The 12053-nt window shown below is 44.7% G+C and overlaps 2 protein-coding genes across 2 annotated transcripts in view; one reads left to right on the forward strand and one right to left on the reverse strand.

Annotated features, from left to right (window-relative positions):
- Positions 1-12053, reverse strand: part of LOC106694322 (ribonuclease 4-like) — a 73394-nt gene that overhangs the window by 28406 nt on the left and 32935 nt on the right. The window lies entirely within an intron of this gene.
- On the forward strand, positions 9366-11847 carry LOC102442644 (ribonuclease pancreatic-like). The gene is made up of 2 exons (XM_023752876.1): positions 9366-9415; positions 11214-11847. Exon 2 carries the CDS (start codon positions 11239-11241, stop codon positions 11704-11706), a length of 468 nt encoding a protein of 155 aa, XP_023608644.1. The 5' UTR covers positions 9366-9415; positions 11214-11238; the 3' UTR covers positions 11707-11847.

The raw sequence follows: 12053 nt of genomic DNA on the forward strand, positions 1-12053 counted from the left end.
GACAAAAGCCAGAGCCCTTCCTCTATTCCTGGAATGGCTTTTCCTATCCTCTTTGCCAAATGATAGTTTTTCTCCTCATTATAGGCATACCTTCTTTTTCTATGAGTCCTGTTACAATACCTGGCTACTCCGTGCAGTCATAGAATAAGAGAGAGAGAGACCTCAGAGACCATTGTGTCAAATCCTCATTTTACAGATGAGGAACCTGAGGGACAGAGAAAGACAACATGTGTGGCCCAAGGAACATCTAGGGTTCCTAGAGTAGAAGCTTCCAATGCACTACACAGCTATCAGGTTCTAACTAGTAATTTCTAGAAAATCAAAGCTAATTTTAAAGGTGCCTGTGAAAGTTACTGTTTAAGGGAAACATACTTTGAGTAGTTCCCTAAATTCAAAAAATATATTACTTTATCTGTAAAAAAAAAGTTGCTTGAAATGAAGTGTAACACAATTATCATTCTGCACTAACTAACTAGTTAGTAGCTGTGTAGTTTAAGCAGCTCTCTGAATACTGAGGCTGCTTTTGGGAAGTTGGCAACCAGCTGTTCAGATAATTATGTCATTTGTGTTTCTAGCGATTATATTTATGGCTTGATTATTATGTTCTTAATGACACAAAGGGAGGGTCTTGGCTAATTGAAGATTTCCCTAGTCCCCACAATGGTGCTGAGACTGTTTTTACTGTCCTTTAGAAACAAAGACGTATTGTGTGTGGGATGGCACTTCAATCAACAGCTACCCGGGGAGGGCTAGATGTTGTTTTTTTGTTTGTTTTCAATATCTTTTTATTGATTTTAGAGAGAGTATTAGTAAAAGGGAGAGGGACAGAGAGATAGAAACATTGAATGGCTGCTTCCTCTATGCTCCCAACTGGGGATCCAGACTTCAACTCAGGCCTGTGCCCTGAACGGAATCAAACCACGACCTCTTGGTTCATGGTTCCATGTTCAATCTCTGCGCCACACCGGCCGGACTAAATGGGTTTTTATTTTTAGAATGCATACATGTAAAAAGTTGTAAATGCTATGAATGTCCAACAATAGAGAATTTGTTTGATGGATCTTGCTACATCCTTAACATGAAATACTACAAAGCCTTCAGAATAATATAGATATTTGTTGACTTGGAATAAATGTTTATGATGCATATTTTTGAATAAGCTTTTTTGTTGTTATGTGTAATATAACATATTTGCAGAAAAACGAACAAATTTTAAGTGTAAATGTCAATAAATTAATCCAAAGTGAACATATATTTGTTCACTACTAAGTTAAGAAACTTAATTTTAACAAAAGCCCAGATGCATTTTAAAAAAAGCAGAATCTAAAGCAGTATATACATAGTATACAATATCCCATATGTTATAAAAACATATACATAGCATAGACAAAAGTATGGAGAATTATGCACTAAAACATCAATGTTTTTATAGGTGATGAAAATACAAATAACATATTTCTATTTCTTTATCAGGTATTTTATTATTTTGTGCCTTTTCAATATTTACCATCCACTTGGTAACATACAGAAATATATACTAGAGCTTTTTTATGAATAATTTCTTACTATTGACTTGCTCCCAAAATTAATTAATGAGAGCCTCTAGTTCTATAAACTCTATTCCTAGATTTATCTCTAATTTCTGGGTCTCTGATATGACTGTATTCTTAAAATTTTCATTTACCCAATGAATTGATGATGGAACCACATACAGGCTGACATTGTTTTCCCTACTATAATAATCAACGTATAATAAATTAGTGTATTAAATTGCAATACTTATTTTTTGTGAAACTCAGCTATACAATTAAAGCTTTAAACTTCTATTCTGAACACATTGTTTTTTAAAATAAAAGGTCAGATTTTGTGCCTTTTTAAAAATATTAAGCACGGCCGGTGTGGCTCAATGGTTGAGCATCGACCTATGAACTAGAAGGTCAAGGTTCCATGCCCAGTCAGGGCACATGCTAGGGTTGTGGGCTTGATCCCCAGTAGGGGGCATGCAGGAGGCAGCCAATCCATGATTCTCTCTCATCATGGATGCTTCTTTTCCTCCCCTTCTCCCTTCCTCGCTGAAATCAATGAAAAAACATATTTTTAAAGAAAAAAAATACTAATATCCATATTGGGGTAAAAATTCATTTTTTTGCTGGTATTTTGTCAGGAATTCAGGAGGGTGGGAGTGGGGATAAATAAGAATTTTTCTCTCCCTTTTTGCATTTCTGTGTGAATGAATTTCTTTTTTGTTTAAACTGAAGGCAAATAATTGGTGAGTACTGCCATAAAAGCACATAAAAATCTTATGGAAATACTGTAGATGTTATATTGAGATCCAATCTTTCTTTCTGGGAAGTATTGATAGGAAGATCTTTAGAAACAGAAAACACTGAAAAATTGTTTTAACTGAGTGCAATCTTAGAAATCATCTTTCTTCACGCTTTCATTTCTCAGAAAACAATTCTAAGGCTCAGAGAAGTCACATGGTTGGGCCACAGTCACTGCATGACCTGCTGACAGAGGCCTTGTGTCCCAGCTGGTGGAGGGGGCTGGGTGTCCTGCACCAACACTTTGGTCACACATGTTCTTGCTGACAGTGGGATACTCTCCTGCTCATATAAAACAACCATAGCACTGCTGAGATTTGCCTTTCTAGATTGTCTGTGAAAGATAAACTGGCAAAAAGGGGGAAAAAAAGTAGAGTTGAGTTTAGGGAAGTACCATAAATAACAGAGAGGGATTCAGTGTTAGCCTTTTTGGAGAAGTGAGACCCATATTCAGAGAGAGGGAACTCCTGCCAGATCAGATTCCAATGAAAGAAGTTATGTTAATACACAAGTCAAAGCAGGTCAGCCAGTAGGTCAGAAGGTTGGACTTAGTGAGACAATAAAAGGCTCCACTTAATTAGATGTGTGGATGAAAGGGGCCACATGCTAATCTGACAAGCTCAGGGAAGCCTTGCAGGGCAGAGACGTAAAGTAACCACAAAGGATGGTCTGAAATTGAAGTTTAACTAAAAGCAGTTATGGTGGGCAGTTATGTCCTAAGCAGGTATCTTCACTGACAAGGTCAACCTTTACCTTAACTGAGCCTATGTGTCTTTTTGCATCTATGATAACATACCCTTGAAGTGTCTGAGCAACTTGTAACTTCCCTTTTTCTGGACCCCCTGGGGCACAACCAAATGTGCTGGTCGCCAGGACAGATACCACAAATTCCTTTATTATCATGTTAACTAGAGGCCTGGTGCACAAAATTCATGTGGGGGTGGGGGGGAGTGTCCCTCAGCCCAACCTGCAACCTCTCCCATCTGGAATCCCTCGAGGGATATCCAAAATGGGCAGTTGCATATCCTTCTCACATTCCAGGACTGCTGGCTCCCAACAGCTCGCCTGCCTGCCTGCCTGATTGCCCCTAACCACTTCTGCCCACCAGCCTGATCACTCCTTAATCACTCCCCTGCTGGCCCAATTGCCCTTAACTGCCCTCCCCTGATGGCCTGGTCACCACTAACTGCTCTCCCCTGCAGGCCTGGTCCCCCCAACTGCCCTCCCCTGCAGGCCTGCTTGCCACAACTCCCCTCCCCTGCAGGCCTGATTGCCCTCAACTGCCCTCCCTTGCTGGCCATCTTCTGGAGCCCATCTTGTGTCCACATGGGGGAGGCCATTTTGTGTGTTGGAGTGATGGTCAACTTGAATATTACCTCTTTATTAGATAATATTGTTCCTGCACCCACCTAAGTACGTGTGCATCATTTTACTTTTTATCCATCACAGGGATTTCCCCCACCCCCTGCTTTGCTTTCTCCAACCTCTCATCTATCACCAATGGATTTCATGTAACTCACCTATGTCCCTTCCTTAGATTGCAATATATAAGTACAGATGTAAACCGCCATTCTCCAGAGCATTATCTCAATTTGTTGAGATTCTGCTTCTTGGCAGATGTCTACAGTTTGGCTCAAATAAACTCACAAAAATTCTTTACAGGTTTACATGGTTTTTATGTTAACAGATGTAAGAGTTGTCCCCTTAACAGGTTAAAGCTGAACTCTCTTCACTTGATATGCCTGCATGAACAAACTCATCCACGTGGTTTGTTCTTGACAATATCTCCCAGCTTCGGGAAAAGAAGCACTATTGTGCTCATTGCACCAGTCCTGATGATTAACACAAGGAGGAAAGCAGGAGATGGAAGATGTGAGACCCCCAAAATTTCTAAGCAAATGAGTGTTCTCAAGACTTTGCTTCCTTGATGGAGCCAGCATGTGAGGCTTCTTAAAGATGGAGAGATACTGCTTGGAGTAGATATTCTCCTGGGGACCTCTTCCTCCTAAGCTGCTCCCCTTCCTCCAACGTCTCTGGTAGAATCAACCAATGTCCCCAGAGCCTGGAGGTGGGAGCCCTGAGCCACTCATTCCCTCCCTGCCTCCACTTCCCTCACCCCAGCTGCTGCAATGGAAGTACCCCTGATGGTACCTCAGTATGAGTCCCCAGCCCCCAGAACTCCACAGATGGGGGCAGCAGCAAAGCTATCCTGCCTTCACCCACCACACTTCATAGTAGGAAGGGCAGTGAGAAAACTCTCAAGGAAATCAGAAAGAAGAAGAGATCAACTTCACGAGATATTGCAGTCCTTTGGGTGCACATCCTGGGGGCGTTCCCCACCCAGGGCACATCAGGCAGCACAGTGTAGTGAGGACACTGCCCTGGAGGTTGGGGACCTGAGGCTGGTTTCTGTTTCTGCTGCCAAGGTGCTGTCTGACCTTGGGACTGCTGTGACCTTCAGTCTCCTTGTGTGTATAATGGGAAAATGGTGGAAGTTCCTTTCCATTGTTTATGTCCTTCCATCCCTTGAGTTCAAAGTAACTGTCTTTATGTTTTACTTATTGAAATCTTTTGCTTGGTATTGAAGGTACTTCTATTTGGGCCCAGAGTTTACTTTTCTGTGCCATCCCTCACCTCCTCCCAGTCACATGGAAATACACAGTGCTCTACCATGAGCGTCTACTTCTCTTTCTGGCCTTTAAAAAAAAAAATCTGAATTGCCCTTCTTGTATGCCTTAAAAAAATCACCTATTTATCTTTAAAAGTCTTCCCAAGGTAATCTTTGTTCTGAAATCTTCCCCGATTTCCCCCACTAACCCCTTTTCTCCCATTGCGTTCTGATAACCCCATCTTCACCTGTACTGAGCTCCTATCAATGTCTAATTTGCATTAAAATTGTAGGGGCTGCTTCTGGGGAGAGAATTTTCAGCACTTGGATCTAAAACAAAGTCCTTGAATTACTGCTTAGCTCTTCTCAGGAGAAGACAAGGTCTGTGGCTCTGGTGGAAACTGCAGAATTCAGGCTCCCAGCTCCCCCAGGTGTCCTGCTTTCCTCTCTTATCAGTTGTATTCTTTCTTTCTTTCCTCACCTGAAAGTATGTGTTTATTGATTATTTTTTTTTTTAGAGAGAAAGGAAGGGAGATGAATAGAGGGAAAGAGAGAAACATCCATTGGTCATTCCCCCATCTTCCCCTCCCAACACACAACCCAACCAGGGATTGAACCTGTAACCTTTTGGTGCACAGGATGATGCTCTAACCAACCGAACCACCAGGCCAGACCTATCAGCTGTTTTCTTTCACTCAAAAATCCAGGTCAATAATTAATGGCACTGTGATAAGCTATCACAAGAGCTGGCACAAGTGGGTTACCCTTAAATAAGGAATGGAGGCACTGGTGCTGGCCCTACAAGGGAAGGGCAGGGAGACTTTCCTAAAATGGGTGGAACCAAGGAGACCACTGCACTACGTAGGCTGAAAGGTAATTAGGTCTTCTCCCAAGTCTCTGTCTTCCCTCAGACACCTTGAGCAATATCTGACCTCCATTAGGAAGACCCAGGGTGGCACTTGGGTGGGAAAGGACATAGGGAAGATGCACTCTGTCCTTGGGACTGAGGAAAACTCATAGTGTCGGGAGGCATAGGGTGAGAGGGAGGAGACGGGGCCCTTCTCTGTGTGCTCTAGAGACCAGGCTATTGACTGCACCTGGTGGGCTCACACACAGGTCAGAGCCGCCCTCTGGGAAAGTGCAACCTGTACCTGGTTGCCTCAAACAAGGCTCAGATGTTGGAACCCCTTTTTTTCCCAGTTCACACTGTTGGATGGATGGAAGTGAAATGGGCTTGGAAAGAGAAATGAGAAGTCTAATAAAATGGGAAACATCAACAGGAATGATAACCTGCACAGCCTTGAAAGCATTTTATCTTTTTGTCCTTGGCTCTAGGACAGTGGTTCTCAACCTGTGGGTCGCGACCCTTTTCACAAGGGTCACCTAAGACCATCCTGCATGTCAGATATTTACATTATGATTCATAACAGTAGCAACATTACAGTTATGAAGTAGCAACAAAAATAATTTTATGGTTGGGTCACAGCATGAGGAGCTGTATTTAAAGGGCCAGAAGGTTGAGAACCACTGCTCTAGGAGGATTTCAGAGATTAATTTCCAGGCGTCTATGGGAGGGCCAAAAATGTACTTCCCTTCACTTTCCCACCTGCACCTGGGATCAGGCCCAGTCACCATGTAGCTTTATAATGTCCTGTGGTCTTGGGAGCCTGCATGAACACTCCAGTTTATCCTTTCTCCTCCCTTTTGTGCTTCTTCATCTGCATGTGAATAAACTTTGGTCTCTCCTGTTAATCTGGCTTTCATCAGCTAATTCACAGACCCACAAGCAGGGACCTAAATGGGTATGAAAATTTTTCCTCCCAACCCCACTCAAGATTACAAGAGTACTATCTAAGGCAGCGGTTCTCAACCTGTGGGTCACGACTACTTTGGGGGTGGAACGACCCTTTCACAGGGGTCGCCTAAGACCATTGGAAAAAAACTTACATAATTACATATTGTTTTTGTGATTAATCACTATGCTTTAATTATGTTCAATTTGTAACAATGAAATTGGGGATCACCACAACATGAGGAACTGTATTAAAGGTTGGCGGCATTAGGAAGGTTGAGAACCACTGATCTAAGGACTAAGACAAACAAAACATGGGTGGAGGGTGAGGTGGTGGGTGAACTACAGAAACATGAAACTAAAAGCTCACGTTATGCCATGGCTTCCTTAGCCCCCCTGCTACTTCCAAACTCCTGCACTTTAGCAAATAATGTTGACTTGACTAAAGATGTCTTGGCTATCATGGCAGAAGACAATTTTGAAATTTGATTTAAAAGAATTCTGTTCTTTCTACCAAGGTCCCTTTCTTCTCTCCTCTACCTCTTTCCTCCTCTCTCCAGGATTTCAAAACTGCCTGCTATTTTAAGGTCAAGTTTTTAGCAAAACCAAGGTCTGCCTATTACTTGACGCCACTCCCTGTAAAAAGCAATTCAGAGATCACCCAATGTTATTTAAACAGTTTCCTTTGCACAGAATCTCAACACCACTCCCTATGAACAATCACTGACCTACCATTGATAGATGCTTTCTAAGCACTACTTGAAGCGCTTTGTACATCTGACCTTATTTCAGTGTAATAACAAATCTAAAAGTTACATATCATTATCCCCATTTTAGAGACCAGGAAACTGTGAAGCAGGGAAATAAGTCAATTTCTGTAACTTGCCCAGCTCTTAAGGTGCTAACGTGTAATTTGGACGGAGACAGTTTCAATCCAGAGCATGGACAGCTCTCACCCTGAGGCCAGTTCCTCCCTGAATGTCCCTGCAGTTCAGAGCCAGTGAGTCTGTCAGCTGTTTTAGGAAAAATATATTCATAAAAAACTTAATGTTTTTTATGTTAAAGCAGTTACTGAGGAGGAACCTGAAACAGAAACAGCACCTTCACGTTGGGATGTAGAATTTCTAAGCAGTTAGCTGCAGTGAAAGAACAGTCCTTTCGGAATGGTTTTGAAAAGATGAGCCAGTGAACAAAAGAGGGAAAACTGTGGGAGTTGCCAATTAACAACGAAGCAGGTTTTGATGATGGTTCAGAATTTAATGAAATTATTTCTGGATAAATACCTGCAGTACTTTCCAAAACAAAGACCAGTTCACTACTTCATGGAGCTGCTGACTGTGGCCTGGTAGGGTCGCCAAAGGAGGAACACATGGAGCCAAAGTGGTAAGGGATTCTAAAATTATTAGGTCATCTGGATACCAGATGGGCTGAGCCCTCAAATGGTGCCAGCACACAGGGACAGGGAGTCAGAGATTTTAAAGGACTCTAGTTGGGCATTTCTGGGAGGAGAATTCTCTGGGTGGTCCGGATCCTAGGAAGGTCTGGAGGGGAGAGATAATGGTCTCAGCAAGTGGAATGTGGTCTAAGCAAGAGGGAATGTCCATTGTAAAGTGGCCTCAAGGTCATTTTCCAGGAGAGGGAGTATCGGTTCAATTATTTGATCAGAACTAACATGTCCTTTCCAAAAGCCCATATCTGAGTGTTAAATAGGAAGTGGAACACAGTGAGTGGTATAGAAGTTATTTTAATGAAAAACAGGACATTCTGAAAGAAAATGACATACAAACCATACCATTCCATGGAAAAGAATGGAAATTTTTATTTCAAGCTGTTGGAGATTGTTATTATAGCTAAATAAAATAATTTTCCTAGAAAAAAATAATAAATCTAGAGCATGGAGGGAATTTTGTTATTTCTCACTCAAACAGTATCAAAATTGTCACAACAAAAAGAGATCTCTACCTAGGAGGAAATTCTGCTGCTAAGAAACTTGATGCTCTCTATTTTTTCTCTGAAAGAGAATTTGGGTTTTAATTTATCTTCAGTTTCTCTACTTAACTCTGACCTACAGGATGAGTGGTCACTGAAGATAAAAATTGTCACACACTCACCTCAGGAATGTTGAAGTGACCACAACTGGGTGAGGCCATGTAGAGGCTTCCTTCTTACACAAACTGTTCAGGCACTCTCCCCTCCTTCTCCAGATCTGGGAAGCCTGCCAGCTAGAGACAGCTGGATACCTCTCCTACTTTCCTCAGGAGAGCTGCTGTTAGGAGATTGTTAATTCTGGTCAAAGCCACTCCAGGACTTCTGGGGAGAGAGAGGACCTCCCTTTACCCCCCTCTCCCTTGATTACATATTATGTGCCCTTTGCTAACTTCCAAGGGCTATTTGGTGAAACAAAGACTTGGTTGGGGTTTGAGCATCAGGGCCTTCGTGACTTTCCCTGCTATCCCTGTGAACCAGCAGAGAGATGAGATTCCCATGGCAAGGAAGACTCCTATAGGCAGACTCATTCCTCAGGGTGCCTTTGTTTTCCTCTGGACTGAAACCCAAATGCTCCTCCCACCCTTTTCACCTTGGAAGCCAAGCCCCTTTGTAATCTACATAAGCTCCACTCCCCAGGGATCCAGTGACTGCAGAAACTGGCCTTCCACTTGCGCTTGCCTGGAATCCAAGCTAGAGTCCCAGGTAAGAGGACCAAGAGGTGGTCTTGGGAGCAGATTCTGCTTGAGGTCTGGAGAGGAGGGAGGCAGGGTGGGCAAGGCTAAAACCTAGGCTTGGGCTAGGCAAATGTAGCTGGGGGCATAGCTAGGATAGGAGCGAGTATTCTGGCTGCAGAGAACACATGGGGCTGGAGAAGGAGCAGTCCCACGTTGGGGAGGCAAACATCTCTCTTTGGAATACAATGGTATCCCTTTATGATGCCAGTGCCAGGCACTGGGTTGAGTTTCCCTAGTGTTGTAGGATAACAGAGCTCTGTCCGCCATGACCCTGTATGTCATGACAGTAACTGCAATACAATTTGGCTCATGGTTTATACAAAAGAATCTTCTATTGCCCTAACTGGTTTGGCTCAGTGGATAGAGCGTCGGTCTGTGGATTGAAGGGTCCCAGGTTTGATTCCGGTCAAGGGCATGTACCTTGGTTTCGGGCACATCCCCAGTGGGGAGTGTGCAGGAGACAGCCTGTCTATGTTTCTCTCATCGATGTTTCTAATTATCCCTCTCTTTTCCTCCCTGTAGAAAATCAATAAAATATATTAAAAAAAAGATCTTCTATTGACCCACTAGAACACTGAGTATAAATGTATTTTAGCCCTAGCTAGTTTGGCTCAGTGGATAGAGCATCTGCTTGTGGACTGAAGGGTTCTGGGTTCAATTCCAGTCAAAGGCACATGCCGGGGTTGTGGGCTCAGGTTATGGGCTTGATTCCCAGTAGGGTGTGTGCAAGAGGCAGCTGGTCAATGACTCTCTCTCATCGTTGATGTTTCTATCTCTCCCTCTCTTCTCCTCCCTGAAATCAATAAAAACATTTTTTAAAACGTATCCTATATAGTAAAGAGGTAATATGCAAATTAACCCTCACACCCTCACAAAGATGGCTGCCTGCAACCAGGCCAGCAGGGGGTTAGTGAGGGACAACCAAACGACTGAACAGCAGGCAGCGTGGGGAGACCAGGCCAGCAGGTGGGGCAGTTGGGGGCAACCAGGCCAGCAGCGGGGGCGTGTAATTGTGGGCAACCAAGCTGGCAGAGGAGGGCAGTTGGGGGTGACCAGGCCGGTGGGGGGGCATTTAGGAGCAACCAGGCCAGCAGGGAGGGAGCAGTTGGGGGCGACCTGGTCGGCAGCGTGGAGCAGTTAGGGGTGACCAGGCTGGCAGAAGGGGGTAGTTGGGGGCGACCAGGCAGGCAAGGAGGGCAGTAAGGGATGATCAGGCTGGTGGGTGGGCAGTTAGGGACGATCAGGCAGGCACACAGAGGCAGTGAGGGGTGACTAAGCAGGCAGGCAGGTGAGTGATTAGGAGCCAGCAGTCCAGGATTGTGAGAGGGATGTCTGACTGCCGCTTTAGGCCTGATCCCCAGAATCGGGCCTAAAGCAGCAGTCGGACATCCCCCGATGGGTCCTGGATTGGAGAGGGTGCAGGCTGGGCTGAGGGGACCTCTCCCCTCCCCCCATGAATGAATTTCATGCACCAGGCCTCTAGTTTTAGATAAAAAACCTCCAGTATTCAAAAACAGGACCCCTGGAATTTTAGGTCACTTTGGAGGTCACCACCCTGAGGGGAAGACCCACCTCTCTGTCACTAGTAGGGGTCAAATGCTTTTGGAGGCGAGTACATGTGAGTGTCGCACCACTTGGAAAATCTTGCAGGAAGAAGAGTGTTTTTCTGGCTGACCTGAAGGGAGACTGTAATCCACGGAGACCACAGGTGGCACCTGGGGTTCTCTTCTAACGTGTTTTTCCTCCTCTCTCCCTTTACTGACTAGGCTCCTCCAGGGGACTGAGGCCACCATGGCTCAGGAGAAGTCCCCCATCCTGTTCCCACTGCTAGTCCTGGTGCTGTTAGTGCTGGGGTGGGTCCAGCCTTCCCTGGGCAAGGAATCACGAGCCATGAAGTTCCAGCGGCAACACATGGACCCAGATGGCCCCAGCAACAACTCCAACTACTGCAACCAAATGATGAGGCGCCGGCTTATGACAGAGGGACGGTGCAAGCCAGTGAACACCTTCGTGCACGAGCCTCTGGTAGATGTCCAGGCCGTTTGCCTCCAGAGAAACATCACCTGCAAGAATGGGCAGCCCAACTGCCACAAGAGCAGCTCCAGCATGAAGATCACGGACTGTCGTGTGACAAGCGGCTCCAAGTACCCCAACTGTGACTACCGAACCAGCCAGAAAGAGAGGCACATCATTGTGGCCTGTGAGGGAAACCCGTACGTGCCCGTCCACTTTGATGCTTCAGTAGAGGCCTCCAGCTGAGACCAGAGCAGTGAGATGCCCCACCTCATTGTGTCACCTGTCTCTCCCTCCTCCTAGCTAGCACTGAGGGAAATGACTCAAGTTAGGGCTCCTATCCAACACAAAAGTGTTTCCCTGGCCTGAGACTTGGTCCTGCATGGTTTGAGGGTGAGGGGTGGGTTGTGAGGTGGGAACCATGTGAACCACTTTACTGCTTCTTTCAATAAAACTCAGTTGCAACTACCTGGCTTCCTGAAGCTGTCTCCATTCAGGTTACTATTAATGTGATTGCTTTCCTGCCAGAAGGTGAGAACTTTAATTTGGTTAACTTTGGTGAGCATCAAGTAGAATCAGTAAATGTCTCCCTC

Source organism: Myotis lucifugus, unplaced genomic scaffold (genome assembly GCF_000147115.1).
Source record: "Myotis lucifugus unplaced genomic scaffold, Myoluc2.0 scaffold_38, whole genome shotgun sequence".
NCBI lineage: Eukaryota > Metazoa > Chordata > Mammalia > Chiroptera > Vespertilionidae > Myotis > Myotis lucifugus.

Bases quoted from the DNA above. Each gene is read 5' to 3' on its own strand.
- LOC102442644 (XM_023752876.1), top strand. From the start codon at position 11,239: ATGGCTCAGGAGAAGTCCCCCATCCTGTTCCCACTGCTAGTCCTGGTG.